General features: G+C 37.0%; 1 protein-coding gene across 1 annotated transcript in view; it reads right to left on the bottom strand.

The window, feature by feature from the left end:
• The window catches only part of KCNN2 (potassium calcium-activated channel subfamily N member 2), a 327,349-nt gene that overhangs the window by 27,207 nt on the left and 281,417 nt on the right, over positions 1-18,725 (bottom strand). Inside the window, exon 6 of the mRNA XM_067731458.1 lies at positions 18,201-18,342. Within this exon, the coding sequence (XP_067587559.1) occupies positions 18,201-18,342 (142 nt within the window). The remainder of the gene's footprint in view (positions 1-18,200; positions 18,343-18,725) is intronic.

Below are 18,725 nucleotides of genomic sequence, written 5' to 3'. Positions count from 1 at the left end.
CAGATCTCCAGACAGAATCTCAACCTTGGGAGGACCACAGAGAATCAAGATTGCCTAGCCATCTCAGTAGGCAGACAACGAGCCACAGGGCACAGGCAGGACCCACAGAATAGGGCCGCAAACAATGAGACTTTACAATATATGGGGATCTTTCAACAGACTGGAATCCTTTTCAACTACTTTTAAATAGCATCCCTTTTATGTTAGCTAAGATGATTAGGATGCTCACTGTATAGCCATCCAAGAGTCTCAAATTCGCACAAGGTAACCTGGTTTTCCTCATTCCCAATAGGTCTCAAAATCATGAGTTATATCTAAGTTTGAGGGAATGGTTATTACTTATAGCATTTCCCTAATATATTATGAATATATTTTTATATCTATAATATTTAAAGACAATGTGATATTTAAACAAGCAAGTCAGAAACTTGTATACATAATTTGCTCCTAATTTTATTTTTTAAAAGGAATTCATATTTGTGAAGCAAAGAAATAAGCCCAGCTGTGAAAAGAGCATCTCTCTCAGTGGTTGGAATACCAGTAAGTTATTTAGTTCTTTGTGCTTTCCCGAAGAGTCCACATTTTCTACAATGAATACATATTACTTATACAAACAAATGCTTACACATTTCAAAAATGACAACAGTTTGTAGTTTAAGAAAACGTCTAACCTAACCTTTACATATCTTTATTAACCTTAAAAAAACTCAATCTAGGAAAATGATCTTTCTTCGTACTTACTTTTGTTTTATTAAATAATTAATTATAATCATCTCCATTTGAATTGATAAATGTAATTCAGCCATTCAGTTACTAACCAAAGAAGGAATTTTTGGTCTCACTGAATGAGTTGTTGCAACAAATCTGGCAGGAGGGACAAGACTGAGGAGAAAGGGAGAAAATAAATACACTTGCCCTGTCTTGCTACAACCGGATAATTACAATCATAGAAACATGGCCTTATTAGTAAGTTGATACTGTTTAAATATAATATTTCCAGAGGGTTTAAATATCCCCTTCCACCTAGCTCTATGGAGAAATCAGTATCCTCAGAAATGAAGTGGTACTGATGATAGGATCAGAGAAAGAAGCCAGAAGGTATTAGACCTACCTGGTTTAACCTTCAGATTTTGGAGATGAGGCAATTAAGGCAGAGTAAGTGATTATTCAATTATGAACTCAGAGTAGCATTGGTATATTTCCCACCCTTTACCTCATCTCATAATACTTTTCTGTATACGTAAGATCACATATATTCTTACTTGTGGTCACTTCCATATTCATGACACAATATGAAGCACTGTATTTCAAAGCAAAACAAATACTCTTAAGAGTATGAATGTTTAAAAATTGAGGAATATGGTTACCAAAATAAGGCAAAACATTATTCTTATTTTGTAACTGGTGCAACTTTTAAATCAGTGTTTTTTAAACTTAAATGTGACTAGAATCTTTTAAAGCTCTCCATGTGATTCCAACACAAAGTCACTGCTTTAACTGAAGGATGATATGGAAAGGAAATGGCAAACTCCATTACTTACTTTCTCATTTAAACACGAGGTAAAGGTTCTTACCAGAGTCATTTCACTTATGAAGACATTCTGATAAACAAGGAGCATAAAGGAAGAGGACAGAGAGGACAAGGTCAGAAATGTATGGGCTGTGTGATAGCTATCTTGATATTTTGGGCTGTGTACAGACAATGAAAGCAAGTGATTTTTATGGCTGGATACCAATGAAAGAAAAGAATGGCCTTTGGAAGCATCTACACCTATTATGTTGACTTTCAGACACGTGCCGCAAAATCTAAATAAGTTACAGTATACTGATGAGAGGCTAGCCTGAATTGGTGGAAGGAATCAGTGGCCACCCAGGCTAGCCTTCTGTACCTACCCACAGTGTGATGGCATTTGTTTGACAGAAACGGGATCACCTGTTGTATGTAGGCTCCCAGGCATTCCTCGATCAGTGAGCCAAGGGAAAGTCAAGAGCTTTTTAATAAGCAGCAGATATAAAAATCTGAGGGGCTTCTACCACTGGAGAGATAGCTATAAGTGGCAGTTGGCACTATAAGCTGAATATTGTTCTCCTTTGGCAGGAGGCCACTGCTGCAATTCTTCTGGAAAGAAATCAAAATCCCAACAGGAGTGGAAAATCACTGGTATCACGAGCCTTTGGAAGTTGATTTTTTATTTGTGCTTATTCTTGAGTGATATTTTTTCCCACTGCCAGCCCATTTCTTGCTGAGTGTTCTCTAGCTCACCAAAGTCTTGTGTATTAAATGATTACCTCTGTTGTAAACTAGAGAAGCAAGTGAATCTGACAGTTAAGTAATTAGTGAAACCATTGCCTATATCCCTCACTCCATTATCTTAACTGTACCCTTTAAATTGTACCCCAAGAGCCACTTAGAAACCTCTTTTTCTTCAAAGTCCATTACTCCTTATATGTAAGTCTTACACCTCCCCAGGTTCTTAATAAATCATAAGAAGACTTGATATGTATAGAATCAGGTTTCAAAAAAGTAACTTAAAAAAAAAAACTTTTAGAGTTATGCAAAATGAAGCTGGCTTACCCCTGAAAGGTGCAAGGTAAGTTCCTGCCAACACATTAATTGTTATAGTAATTTAAGTAATGGCATGATGGTATTGTCCACTCAGTGTCTATTTCCTGGACTATTCTGTTCCATAAAATGAATAGAATGAAAGTAAATATGCTTTTACAACATTTTCTCCAAATCTTGTCATGATCACAATGGATATAGAAACAGTTGGGACTAACATATGTTATTCTCTGAAATTAAGATCCCTGCATGCCTTTAACAAGATGAGTCATAGTCCTTTTACCAAAGTCAGAAAATGTATCCTGGTTACTTTTCTCTCATTTCATTTATGTTATTAAGAAAAAGCTAAGCAAATCACTAACTTGCCACTTCAAGATGCTCAGACAACGAAAAACTAAATAAAAAACAAAACAAAACATGGTGTTTATGACGCCAATACATTAAAGTCAAAGGTTTAGGTTTTCCTTGGCTAGTTTATCATCTTTCCTTCTAACAAATTAGATGTTGCAAGAGAGAGAGGAGGAGGGGGGGAGAGAGGCCTTGTCCTTAGAAAAGATAAGTAAGTATTAATGCTCGTTGTGCCAGATCAAAGTGAACAGACAAATGACAATCAGAACGCATAAGCTATAGTTGAATCCCAACACCTGGAGAGTCTTAGATGCTGCCAAATTAAAATGCAGTGCCTGCATAGCAAACGAAACTGTAAAAAAAAGAGACAATCTACAGAATGGGAGAAAATATTTGTAAACAATGCGACCGACAAAGGCTTAATCTCCAAAATATACGAACAGCTCATACAACTCAATATCAAAAAACCAGGGACTTCCCTGGTGGCACAGTGGTTAAGAATTCACCTGTCAATGCAGGGGACACAGGTTCAAGCCCTGGTCCGGGAAGATCCCACTGGCCATGAGCAAATAAGCCCATGTACCACAGCTACTGAGCCTGTGCTCTAGAGCCCACGAGCCACAACTACTGAGCCCACGTGCCTAGAGCTCATGCTCCGCAACAAGAGAAGTCACCACAATGAGAAGCCCGCGCACTGCAATGAATAGTAGCCCCCACTTGCTGCAACTAGAGAAAGCCCATGCACAGCAACAAAGACCCAATGCAGCCAAAAGAAAAAAAAAAAACGACTCAATTGAAAAAGTGGGCAGAACACCTAAATAGACATTTCTCCAAAGAAAACATACAGATGACCAAGAGTCACATGAAAAGATGCTCAACATCACTAATTATTAGAGAAATGCAAATTAAAACTACAATGAGGTATCGCCTCACACCAGTCAGAATGGCCAAAAAGTCTACAAATGACAAATGCTGGAGAGGGTGTGAAGAAAAAGGAACCCTCCTACACTGTTGGTGGGAATGTAAATTGGTACAACCACTACAGACAAGAGTATGCAGGTTCTTAAAAAAACTAGAGTTGCCATATGATCCAGCAATCCCATTCCTGGGCATGTATCCACACAGAACTACATTCAAAAAGATACATGCACCCATATGTTCACAGCAGCACTATTTGCAATAGCCAAGACATGGGAACAGCCTAAATGTCCATCGACAGAGGAATGGATAAAGAAGATGTGGTATATATATATATATATATATATATATATATATATACACAATGGAATATTACTCAGCCATAAAAAAGAATGAAATAATGCCATTTGCAGCAACATGGATGCAACTAGAGATCATCATACTGAGTGAAGTCTGACAGAGAAAGAGAAATACTATATGATATCACTTATATGTGGAATCTAAAATATGGGACAAATGAACCTATCTACAAAACAGAAACAGACTCACAGACATAGACATCGGACTTGTGGTTGCCAACGGGGAGGTGGGGAGGGAGAGGGATGGACTGGGAGTTTGAGTTTAGTAGATATAAACTGTTACATTTAGAATGGATAAACAACCAGGTCCCTACTGTATAGTACAGGGAACTATATTCAATAACCTGTGTTAAACCATAATGAAAAAGAATATGAAAAAGAATGTATATACGTGTATAACTGAGTGACTTTTGTACAGCAGAAATTAGCACAACGTTGTAAATCAACTCTACTTCAATAAAAAAAAATAAATTAAGATGTAGTGCCCTTCTCTGTTGTATTCTTCTCTAATATAGCACATACAATGAAAGCCATGTCGGTCCCTAGAATTTAAAAGAAGTTCAAGCAGCTCGTTTTCCCCAAGATCATTCATCACACAGTGTTTGAAAAATTCAGAGAAGTGACATATTTTTACTTTAGATCACTGGTGATGCTGATCCTACTAACACTTTTAAGAATGATTTTGAAATACCACTTTGGGATCAAGCTTTAATAACTTAATACACAAGGCTATGGAGAGGGAAATTCCTTTAATAGCACACCGGGGAAAGGTTTTGATTCTTTTCTTATTTAAAAAAGCATCTGCCAAAGATTCAACATAATAATAATAAAATTTATAATTTGGGGGGAAATTCCAGAATACTCACCATCACAGAGAAGCACTCTGCCAAAAACTGCTAAAGTTCCAATTATTCCAGTGTTAAATTAATTATCATCCTGGGTCTTACAATAGCTCTTAAAAGGCCAAACTTTAGTTTGATAGCTGATTGATTGCCTATCACTAATGACAATTTCTTAACATATTTTGAAAAAATCATGCTTTCTACTGAAAATGCACCTAAGTTAAAGATTAACTTGCATTTTAAAATATTAACTTGTTCTTCAAAGGGAAGGTAAAATGAGTACTTGAAAACATTACCCATGTTTTTGTCCCTGGGGTTGACTGATTCAATATCCTAGAAAAATAAATACCTTTTTTAGTGCACTTGCCTGACAATTATTCTTTCATAAAGATACATAAAACAAGCATTTCTGGCAAGTAAGAAGGATTCTATAAAACATTCAACTTCACTATAATATCCCATTGGAGTTTTACAAGATCTCTTTAGGTTATGAAAATAAACAACATTCAAGATAACTTTGAAGATAAATTCCCTCTGAGTATCTTCAAATACAGTTGGCCCTTGAACAAGAAGGGGGTTAGGGATGCCCACCCTCCTTGTTGTTGAAAAGCCGAGTATAACTTACAGTGGGCCCTCCATAGCTGTGAATTCAATCAACCATGGATTGTGTAGTACTACAGAATTTACTACTGAAAAATATCTGCAATAAGTGGATCCAGGCAGTTCAAACTGGTGTTGATCAAGGGTCAACTGTATTGTTGATAGGAGGGCAGAGGTCAGTTAAAACGTTCTCATCCTAAGGAAGAGGGGAGAAGGTGTGTGTGGGTTTTTGAGTTCAGTGATAAAACCTGGGTTTAGGAACCCCAACTCTCCTTTAGAGTCATTTGCTTGTTTAGCTCCTTGTGTGCTCTGGTGGCTGGAAAGAGGAAGTTGTACATAAGACGGGTCATTAACAATGAGTCATCCTCAGGTTTAAATCTCCTTATTAGCAATGGTGCCAATGTGAGCGCACGCGTTTCAGAGACAGGAAGGGCAGCTCTGCCAATTCAAAGTGCTGATAGTTTAGAAAATGTAGGTGGAATTGTAGAGACAATATGAGTCGAATACTAGAAGGTCACAACAACTTTCAGCTATATTTGCCTGTACCTGGAAAAAAGCAGCTGTCTTATTTCTTCAGAAATTTTCTTGGGGAGAAGTGAAGGTCTGCTTAGGGCAATGGTGGGGAATTTAGCTTTAGGACTGAAAAGGCCCATCATCCCCTCCAGCTGCTCTGCACAAAACAGAAATTATGCTAAGAATTTAAAGATACGCTCTCTTCAGTGAGGCTTTATTTGATGAGATTCAATGAACATGCCAGAAAGTACCAAAAAACAAAAAGTAAGGTAAAAACCTCTTCAAGGTTATTATTTGATATTAAACACCTCATATCAAATTGTACAAGACATATAAAAGATCCTGAGATTTTTTTTTTTCCTTATTCACACATGCAACACCAAGGAATGGCTCTAGTCTAGTTTTTCAGGGCTCCTACTTCTACTGGCAGGGTAAAAGTAATCCTTAAATGCAAAGACAGGAAGTAGCAGGAATATAATCATACTTTAGGTTTAGCCTTCTTTAATACCAGTCATTCTCTTACTATAAGCTCTGGCTAATTTATGGCTCTCTTTTGGAATATCTTCTGATTGAATTAACACGGTAGTGTTACTACCCTTCAGGGTGAAAACTACTGAACTCTGACAATTGACTGAGATGCCATGTGACCTTAAATCAAGACTCTTTGATACCTGGTAAATTTGATGATGACAATTATGAAGTGTTCTTATCCTAATGTGGTGTAAAAAAGTGATTACTGTTTTATTTTTGCTCCCTGAATAAAATTTAAAAAATTAACTGGTGTGATTTTTAAATTATTACAAAGTGGAAAACCTTTATGCATTGCTTTTGTTTATACAGAATTACTGATGGGATGGAAGAAGCTTAAATTGGTCATATCTGAAGTCACCTCACTTTTGTTGAGGAATACATAGTGGACTTGTTGAAATCTAGGGTTTACAGGTCACTATCAGTAGAGGACCACTTATCAGATAATAACCAGTATCCCTAGGACTGTGCAGATATTACTCCATATTTAAAAATAATTTATGCCAAAAAATGCAGTCATCCATACTCTAAATAGTTAAAGGGCCAACAGGAGATGTCATAATTTTACAAAAGTAGAGAAGCAAAAATTAAAAATGAATGATTTTCATTTTAATATAAGACTAGAGATACTCTTACTAATGAGGCTGTATTCTACTCTTGAAACAAACATATATACCCATAGGTAAGGAAAAATGATAGCATTCAGCTTGTGTTGTATCTTTTTTTTTTTTGGTGGTACGCGGGCCTCTCACTGTTGTGGCCTCTCCCGTTATGGGGCACTGGCTCCGGCCGCGCAGGCTCAGCGGCCATGGCTCACGGGCCCAGCCGCTCCGTGGCATGTGGGATCTTCCCGGACCGGGGCACGAACCCGTGTCCCCTGCATCAGCAGGCGGGCTCTCAACCACTGCGCCACCAGGGAAGCCCTTGTGTTGTATCTTTATGTACAGATATAAAATGGTAGATAGGGTAACTTTTTAAATGCTAAGCAAATCAATTACTTTATTATAAAGTTGGAGATACTGAGAAACTAGCTGGTACTGACAAAAAGCTAAGACACCATGATGTAACACTGTTATTTGCCTGCCTTCAACCAAAAGGATAAAGCCATTTAAACTTCATCCCAGAGTTTATCATGACATCCAAAACAATAAATCCTCAGCACCTCCTCAAAAAGTGGAAGGATAGGGGATCGGAATCAAGATGGTGGAGTAGTAGGACATGGAACTCATCTCTTCCCACAAATACATCAAGAATACATGTACAAATGGAAGATTTCTCACAGAACACCTACTGAACACTAGCAGAACACCTCAAACATCTGAAAGGACAAGAAAGATCTCCAAGTAATGGGGTAGGACGAAAGGGGCTGTGCAATTTAGGAAGCAGAGCTGAAATCTTTGCCCACGGCTATGCAAACTGCAGATTCACACCTCCGCAGCTGGCTTTGTAAATGCAGTGCCTGTGGAACATCTGAACGGACAACTGGTGCTCCCATGGCTGGGACGGGTCTGGCCTTAGCAGCTGTGGGCTTTGTGGGCACGTACACATGGGGGCTGGGCTGGGCCAGGGTCTGAGATGCCTCCATAGCTCCCACAGTGGGTCCAGGTGTGTGATGACTGCAGTCCTGGGACCTGACTTCAGCAGCCCTGTGCTGGTGGCTTTGTGAAAAACAAAGACTGAGAAGCACCAGGGCTGATAGTCAGCATACCCATGGTTACATAGGGGCCAAGGGCAGTGCTAACAACAGTGTGCTTTGTGAGCCTGCTTAATGGATGAAAGTGACATAGCAGAGTACGCTCACAGGTGAACAGGCCCAGTGGAGGAATACTCAGTGGCTTCTCTCCCCATGGGAGCACTCCAATCCCGCCCACCTCACCCTGCATATCAGAAATGCAGGTCAGAAATGGAGCTGGGGGCTTCTACTCCAACAACTAGGGAGCAGACTCTGCCCTGGACAGGTCAGTGACAGCCACAGAGCAAAGAGGAGGCCCTGCTCAATATTCAGTGCAGGCTCTGGTCACCACAACGTCAGTCACACCTCCTATCAAGGGGATAATGGCCAGAGTACACTCAGGAAAGAGGTGGCAGTCATCCATACTAAAAACAGCCTTCACACCGAAAAATATTAATGAGTTGACATGCAGGCTACACAGGGATGTTCCCACATAAAAATAGTCCTCCAAGACCACGGTAGATAATTGTTCTTCCTAAACTCATAGAGCAACAGAAATATAAGTAAAATGAAAGCAGAGAAACCACTCCCAATTAAAAGGTCGAGATAATTCCCCTGAAAGAACAAACAATGAAACAGCTCTCTTCAGTCTAATAGTCATCGAGTTCAAAAAGGAGATAATGAAAAATCTGAAGGAATTAAGAAAGGCTATTGACAGAAATGCAGATTACTGTAAAAAGGAACTAGAAACTATAAGGAGGAGCCAAGAAAAATTAGAGAATTCATTTGAAGAAACAAAAGCTGAACTAAAGGCTATGAATAGCAGAATGCATAATGCAGAAGAACAAATTAGTGATCTAGAAGATAGAATAATGGAAATCACCCAATCAGGACAGCAGACAGAAACCCAAATGAAAACAGAAAGAAAGCAGTATAGGAGACCTATGGGATAACATAAAGCATGCCAATCTACACATAATAGAGATCCCAGAAAGAGAATAGAGAATTGAAAATGTATTTGAAGAAATTATGGCTGAAAACTTCCCAAAACTAAAGAAGGAAACAGATATCCAGATACAGGAAGCACAGAGGGTCCTGAACAAGATAAACCCAAATAGACCTACACCAAGATATATTATAATAAAAATGGCAAAAGTTAAAGAGGATTCTAAAGGCAGCAAGAGAAAAACAAATAATTAATTGCAAGGCAACCCCCCATAAGGCTATTAGCGGATTTCTCTACAGAAATGATGCAGGCCAGAAGGGAGTAACAAGATATATTCAAAGTCCTAAAAGGGAAAAATCTGCAACCTAGGATACTCTACCCAGCAAGATTATCATTTAGAATAGACGGAGAAATAAAGAATTTTTTAGACAAGTAAAAACTAAAAGAATACAGCAATACTAAACCTACCCTAAAGAAAATATGGAAAGCTCTTCTTTAAATAGAAAAGTAGCAAGAATCTGTAGAAAAGAGAAAATCACAATTGGAAAGTAAATCACTTAAATAAGACAGTACACAGATTAAAAAAATCAAAAAAATTCTGTGAAAGCAATAACCACAATGAACAGAAAAAGGATGAAAATGAAGATCCAAAATAGGACATCAAAATCATAAAATGTGGGGGAAAAGAATAAGAAAATGTAGATTTTTTTTTTCTAGAATGTGTTTGAGGCTATATGACTACCAGTATAAAGCAAGTAGATATAGGAAGGGGTTATCATACTTAAACACAGCAACCACAAATCAAAAACATACAATAGAGTCACAAAAACCAAAAAGAAGAGAACATAAGCATAATACAAAAGAAAATCATTAAACTACAAAAGGAAAAACAAAAAGAAAAAGAAAGGGACAAAGAAGAAATACAAAATCAATGGAAAAACAAGGTTAAAATGGCAATAAATACATATCTATCAATAATTACCTTAAATGTCAATGGACTAAATGCTCCAATCAAAAGACACAGAGTGGTAGACTGGATAAAAAAACAAGATCCTACAATATGCTGCCTACAAGAGACACACTTTAGGGCAAAGCACAGATAAATTAAAAGTGAGGGGATGGAAAAAGATATTTCATGCAAATGGAAAGGACAAGAAAGTGGGGGGGGGGCACAATGCTTATATCAGACAAAATAGACTTTAAAACAAAGGCTATAAAGAAAGATAAAGAAGGACACTATATAATGATAAAAAGATCAATACAAGGAGAGAATATTACACTTGTCAATATATATGCACCCAATATACGTACACTCGAATACATAAAACAAATACTAACAGACATAAAGGGAGAAATTGACAGGAATACAATAATAGTAGGAGACTTTAACACCCCACTCACATCAAAAGATAGATCTTCAACAGAGAAAATCAATAAGGCAACAGAGATCTTAAATGATACAACATAACAGTTAGACTTAATTAGGACATTACATCCAAAAAAAGCAGAATACACATTCTGTACAAGTGCACATGGAACATTCTCTAGGATTGACCACATACTTGGGCACAAAACAAGCCTCAGCAAATTGAAGAGTACAGAAATGACTTCAAGCATCTTTTCTGACCATAATGGCATGAAACTAGAAATCAACCACAGAAATGAGAAAAAAAACCAATTACATGGAGACTAAACAACATGCTACTATAAAACCAATGGGTCAATGATGAAATCAAAGAAGAAATTAAAAAATACCTTGAGGCAAATGACAATGAAAACACAACCATACAAAATCCATGGCATGCAGCAAAGGCAATTCTTAGAGGGAAGTTCATAGTAATACAGGTCTTCCTTAAGAAACAAGAAAAATCTCAAACAATCTAACCCGTCTAAAAGAATTATAAAATGAATGATAAACAAAACCTAAAGTCAGCAGAAGGAAGGAGATAATAAAGATCAGCGAGGAAGTAAATAAAATAGAGATTTAAAAACTATAGAAGAAATTAATAAAACCAAGAGCTCGTTCTTTGAAACGGTAAGAAAATTTACAAACCTCTGGCTAGGCTCACCATGAAGAAAGAGAGATGACCTAAATAAATAAATAAAATAAGAAATCAAAGAGGAGAAATCACAACAGATACAGTAGAAATACAAAAAAACATGAGAATACTATGAACAATTATATGCCAACAAATTTGACAACTTCAAAAAAATGAACAACTTTCTAGAAACATACAGCCCACCAAAACTGAATCAAGAAGAAATAGATAACTTGAACAGACCAATCACTAGAAATGAAATCGAATCAGTAATAAAAAAACTCGCTACAAACAAAAGTTCAGGACCAGATGGTTTCACTGGGAAATTCTACCAAATATACAAAGAAAAACTTATACTGATTCCTTTCAAACTCTTCCAAAAGCTTGAAGATGAAGGAATACTCCCAAAGACATTCTATGAAGCCAGGATTACCCTGACGCCAAAACCAGACAAAAACAGTAACAACAAAGAAAATTACAGGCCAATATCTTTGATGAATATAGATGCAACAATTCTGAACAAAATATTAGCAAAGTGAATCCAACAGCACATAAGAAATGTCATACACCACGACCAAGTGGGATTCATCCCAGGTTCACAAGGATGGTTCAACACACACAAATCGATCAATGTGATACACCACATCAACAAAAGAAAAGACAAAAACCACATGATCATCTCAACAAATGCAGAAAAAAACATTTGATAAAATTCAGCATCTATTCATGATAAAAACCCTTATGAAAGTGGGTATAGAGGGAACATATCTCAACATAAAAGCTATTTATGACAAACCCACTGGCAGTATAATACACAATGGTGAAAAGATGAAAGCCTTCCTGCTAAAATCTGGAACAAGACAAGGATACCCACTCTCACCACTTCTCTTCAACACTGTAGTGGAAGTCCTAGCCACAGCAATCAGACAAGAAAAAGAAATAAAAGTTATTCAGTTTCGTAGGGAAGAGGTAAAATTGTCATTATGCAGATAACATGATAATATATATAGAAAACCTTGAAGACTCCACACAAAAACTACTAAAACTGATAAACTAATTCAGCAAGGTAGCAGGATACAACATTAACATACAGAAATTGGTTGCATTTCTTTACACTAATAATGAAATATAAGAAAGGGAATGCAAACTAGCAATCCCTTTTAAAATTGCACCAAAAAAAATACTTAGGAATAAATCTCACCAAGGACATGAAAGACTTATATGCTGAGAACTACACAGCATTAATACAGGAAATTAAAGATGATTCAAAGAAATGGAAAGCTATCCCATGCTCTTGGATTGAAAGAATTAATACTATTAAAATGAGCATACTACCCAAAGCAATCTACAGATTCAATGTGATCCCTATTAAATTACCCATGACATTTTTCACAGAAATAGAGCAAATAATTCTAAAATTTATATGGAATCATAAAAGACCCAGAATTGCCAAAGCAATCCCGAGGAAAAAGAACAAAGCTGGAGGCATAAACCTCCCAGACTTAAGATGATACTACAAGGCTATAGTAATCAAAACAGCAAGGTATTGGCACAGAAACAGACATACAGATAAATGGAACATAATAGAGAGCCCAGAAATAAACCTGCACACCTATAAATGATTAATCTTCAACAAAGGAGGCAAGAATATACAATGGAGAAAAGACAGTCTCTTCAGCAAGTGGTGTTGTGAAAGTTGGACAGCCCCATGTAAATCAATGAAGTTAGGACCCACGCTCACACCGTACACAAAAATAAACTCAAAATGGCTCAAAGACCTAAAATATAAGACAAGACACCATAAAACTCCTAGAAGAGAACATAGGCAAAACATTCTCTGACATAAATTGTACCGATGTTTTCTTGGGTCAGCCTTCCAAGGCAAAAGACATAAAAACAAAAATAAGCAAATGGACCTAATCAAACTTACAAGCCATTGCACAGCAAAGGAAACTATAAACAAAATGAAAAAACCTACGGAATGGGAGAAAATATTTGAAAATGATGTCACCAACAAGGGCTTAATCTCCAAAAAAAACTAAACAACCCAATCAAAAAATGGGCAGAAGACCTAAATAGACATTTCTCCAAAGAAGACATACAGATGGCCAACAGGCACATGAAAAAGATGCTCAACATCACTAATTATTAGAGAAATGCAAATCAAAGCTACAGTGAGGTACCACCTCACACCAGTCAGAATGGCCATTATTAAAAAGTCTACAAATAACAAATGCTGCAGAGGGTCTGGAGAAAACGGAACCCTCCTACATTGTTGGTGGGAATGTAAGTTGGTGCAGCCACTATGGAAAACAGTATGGAAGTTCCTCAGAAAACTAAAAGTAGAGTTGCCATATGATCCAGCAATCCCACTCCTGGGCATATAACCAGACAAAACTATAATTCAAAAAGATACAAGTACCCCTAGGTTCATAGCAGCACTATTTACAATAGCAAAGACATGGAAACAACCTAAATGTCCATCAACAGATGAATGGATAAAGAAGATGTGGTATATATATATATATATATATACACACACACACACACACACACACACACACACACACACACACACACACAATGGAATACTACTAAGCCATAAAGAAGAATGAAATAATGCCATTTGCAGCAACATGGATGGACCTAGAGATTATCATACTAAGCAAAGTGAGTCAGAAAGAAAAAGACAAGTACCATATGATACCACATGTGGAATCTAAGATACCACACAAATCAACATATCTATAAAACAAAAACCGACTCACAGACATAGAGAACGAACTTTTGGTTGCCAAGGCGGGTGGGATAGGGGAGGGAAGAATTGGGAGTTTGGGATTAGTAGAGGCAAACTATTATATATAGGATCGGTAAACAACAAGATTCTACTGTATAACATAGGGAACTATACTATATTCAATATCCTGTGACAAACCATAAAGGAAAAAGAATATGAAAAAAATATATATTATGTATAACTGAGTCACTGTGCTGTACAGAAGAAATTAATACAACGTTGTAAAACAACTATATTTCAATAACATTTTTTAAAAAAGAGGAAGGATAGAAGAATAAGGAAAAAGTAAGTAATTGCAACCATTATAGTTTTCTCTTGAAGGGTAATGAGGGACCTTGTCTATTAGGCAATCCTATGATCTTAGGTTTTTAAAATAATACCCAGGGGAAAGGAAGAGATCTTTGTCTCTTAAGCTCTAATATTAGTTAGGTCTTGGTAAAAGAAAAATTTCTACTTGACTTGTTTGATCTATCACAATGGAATTCTTGTTCAGGCATTTCAGTATATGAAGTCCACTTGTTTTAGTATTTTCATAATCATCTATGTATAGCATTGTAAACACAACCTAAAACTCATTTAAAAAGCTTTGCATGATTGTCTTGGATTTACAATTTACATTTCAGGCAAGGAGAAGTTATTTTTTGATAAGACCATTTGTTTCTCTCTTAGAAATATTCTGGAAAACTCTCTCTCCTCATGGTTTAACAATATATTTCTGCCAAGACCATGGCTGAAATGTCCTAAATCTTAATGTCCTTGGCTCCCAAAAATATAACTCATGACATAAATTAAGCTATTTAAAAATTTTAAATTACATTTTAATTTTGAGTTTTTACCAATGAAATGTGAACATCTAAGATGATCCTATGACATAATTCATTAGCTTTATGAAGAAATAATGCAGTGCTAATTTCTTGATGTCTACATTTTTGAAATAGGAAAGCTTTGTAGGTATTAGCATTCAACTGTATTTTACTTCAAAGTGAAAAAAAAAACACATAAAGGTATAAATTCTATCAAAATTTCCTAAACACAAGAACAAGAAAATTGAAATATAAAAGAACACAAAGAATCATAGTACTTCAGAGACAATACACAAGATGATTCAGGGATGACCCTGTGCTCTCCCAGGAGTATTGTGAATTGCGTTTCTTTTTCACAATTTATTAAAGGCCAGAGAGATGACTCATGAGAAATGTGACAATATGTATTTTACCTAAACATGCATTGCAAAAGTCCCGGGGAGAATAGGCTGGAAAAAGATAGAAAAAAAAAAAAAGGAAAAAGAAAAAAAAAAAGCCTGAAATTTTTTTTAAAAAGTCATATCTAGCTTAGACAATCCCAAAGTAACAAACGGGTATTTAAACTTCCTGATATCAAAAGCAAAAAAAAAAAAAAAAAAAAAATTGTCTCACAAAAGAGAAACACAGTTCATCTAAAGGAAACTAACCTTTTCTATAGACTCTGAAAAAAATTTATGTCTTAGGAAACTATATTCGTCAGCCACTCTCTGTAATAGTTTCTAGGTAACTGCAATACATAGGCTCTTCATCCCCAGGAAATTTACATGGGATATAACCAATTCCCAGAAGCTCACCCCCAGAAGACTGCTCTGTGGCCTGCCTCTGTGGGAATTTATTTGGCCGATGGATAGAGACAATGCAACTCTATACAGTATTTCAATTAGGCTAGTCAAAGAGCACCCAATTTCTCTATATGCAAGTAAACAATTTTTGATTGGGTCAATTAAGAAATGTCTGTTCCTTAAGAGGGAGATGGAATGGAGCTCCTCAGCTTAAGGAGGGACTGTTTTCACCATGAGCTTAGAGGACAGCAGTGAAGTCACTGTAAATTTCACTGCATATAACATTTTTGTGTCCATATAGATTAAAAGTGGCTTATAAAATATTTTCTAAAAATAAACTAGGATCACCAGTGACATCTAAGCAAGGAAGTAGTTCAATGAACTAAATATAAAATTTGTGCCATCAGATGAGATTTTGCAGGAGCTGTTCTTGAGACATTAGGGACAGAGAAAAAAATCAAGGAAAGATAAAAGTATTACAAGATCCAGGCAAGGTTAACCTCAAACTTGGCTCTGATCCGTGGCAAATGAAGAGGTTTGCATAAACCCTGAGTCATACCTGATTCAAGAATAAAAGGGAGGTATCTTGCCAAAAAGCAAAACCAAGGAAATTGTTTCTAAGAAGCATAAGGGGAAAGACTCTGCAATTACCAGTTCTGTGTTTATAAATAGCATCATTCATGTCCCTTGTGGGCTTGTTATGGGCCCTCCAAAAATACATCCATGCAAATTTTATTTCCCAAAGCATTATACTATATAATAAAATGCTATCTTTTGAGGAAAAAGGAAGTGATCCAAGAGTAAACATAAAGGACCATACCAATTTTAATGAAAAAAAAATCACTAAAATTCACAAAACTGTACTTTTCTTTTACAAGCAAACAATGTTACATTATGACCCCACATTATATTTTCCACGAATGGTCATCTTGTTACTACTGTAACCTTAAAATTAGCCCCCCAGGTTTTATTTTCACATCTAGCTATTCAGTGCTACTAAGTGGGAGAAGAATGTTCCCACTCTATGTATGTCATGGGCACTCAGTCCTTCCAGCTAGTTCTGACTCTTGGAACAATCTTCCTAGGCAGCTGCTACAAGGGTACACGCTGCCCTGGCTACCATTCAAAGGCCCTCGCATGGGGAGCCTGTTCCTCTCCTGCCAACTTGTGGGTGGACACAATGAAGGCGTTGGGCAGAGATGCCTAACTTCAGACATTCTGGGAATTTCCTGACTAAGGAGCTTCCAGTACTAGTTCACATCCTTCTGTAGGCAGGAACCAAACAAGTATCAGGATAATGCTCTTTGCTGTAATCCAATGATAAAAAGAAGATAAGAACCTAGGTCACTAAAAGTGGTGCATCTGGCTTAGACATTTCAAAGTTCACACCACATAATAATAAATTTTAGACAATTTGCTAGCCTTTCATTTTCAGACATCTAAAACAAACGGTACACACCAACCCTGGCCACATCATAGTGTGTAAGGGGCAAGAAACATGTCTCAGCCTGCTAGGTGTCCCAGAAGAGTGACACATCACCACAGGCAGCAAACCTCACTCAAGAGATCCCCAAGATCTGGCCTCCCACCCCCAGCCTCATGCCACTTTTCCTCTTTACTCTGTACACTCCTGGCCTGGTGGCCTTACATCAACGTACCAAGCTCCTCCTTGCCTCACTCTCTTCAAATAAACTATTTCCTCTTCCTGGAATGCCCTGCCTTCCCCCCACTTTGCCTGGCTACCTACCCTTCCCACCTCAGTTTAAAAGTCAACTTTCCAGGAATTTATTTCTCTTAGTAGATCCCATTCTTCTCCCTCAGTCCCCCCGAATCTGATCAGAAATCTTACTTCCTCACATACTTGTCACAAATGTAAATAACAATGATTTTTTAATTATTTTAAAAAGTAGGCATTCCCCTGTAAGCTCCATGAAGGCAGGACAGAAACAGTTCATCCCTTTCCTGCTATATTCTCAGTTGCTAGGCCAGCGCCATAATCGGCACTCAAGTATTTGTTAAAATGATAAATATTATCTAATTATATAATTGGAAAAAAAATGTAATTCTTCAACCATTCAACACATTGCAAGATAGTTATTATGGTCCACATTTTACAGATGAGAGAAGCATTTCAGAGAAGAGAATTTCACTCAAGTTCACATGGCTAATAGGAAATGGCAGAACTCAGACTTAAACAAAGAACTTCCGACCTTGAAGCTGAAGCTCTAAGATCAGATTTGCTCATCAAATTAGCACACAGCCCACAAAGAGCATTCTAGCAGCACTCTGTCCTCAATGGAGCTTCACAATGAAGAGAATTAGGATGAGAACTGTTGATGTTCTCTCTGAACAGAGAACTGATTTATTGATGCTGCCTTCCTGATGTTTGGAAATTGAAGTAGCATACTATGACTTATGCACATGGATGGAATGGTCTAAAGTACTTTCTTGAGTGTTCATCAAAGAGACAGAAAGTGAAAAGACACTTACCATAATTCCAGTGAGCAAACAGACTCCTTTCCCACAGTATGTGTTAGGTACCATGTCACCATAACCAATGGAGAGAAAAGTTATTGATATCAACCACATTGCTCCAAGGAAGTTGCTAGTAACATCCTGTTGATCATGGTACCTGAAAAATAGCAAACAAAGCCAGTCCTTCATAATTAATCTAGAGTAGGGCTTCCAAGGGCAGTTTGATTCAATACAGTGAATTTACTAATAGCGTCTATAAAATGCTGTATTTAGAGGTTTTCAAAGCTCATTATTATAAATAAAATTGGAGTTCTACCTAAGCAATCTGAAAGACATCAGAATTTCTCAACTTTAAAAATAATCTGAAAGAGAAACTGTAAAATATAAAAATTGCTTTTCTCACTGGTTTAAGTTGATTAACGCACATTTATCTTTGAATCCTGCTTTGGCCTTGCTCACATCTCATCCTTCCTTGATGCCCACTGATGTGCCCAGCTGGTGGAACAATATGCAGTGCCCCGATCTCCCTCCTCACCTTTG

The sequence above is a fragment of the Pseudorca crassidens genome, chromosome 3 (assembly GCF_039906515.1).
Source record: "Pseudorca crassidens isolate mPseCra1 chromosome 3, mPseCra1.hap1, whole genome shotgun sequence".
NCBI classification, from domain to species: domain Eukaryota; kingdom Metazoa; phylum Chordata; class Mammalia; order Artiodactyla; family Delphinidae; genus Pseudorca; species Pseudorca crassidens.
This window is presented reverse-complemented; position numbering and strand designations above follow the sequence as displayed.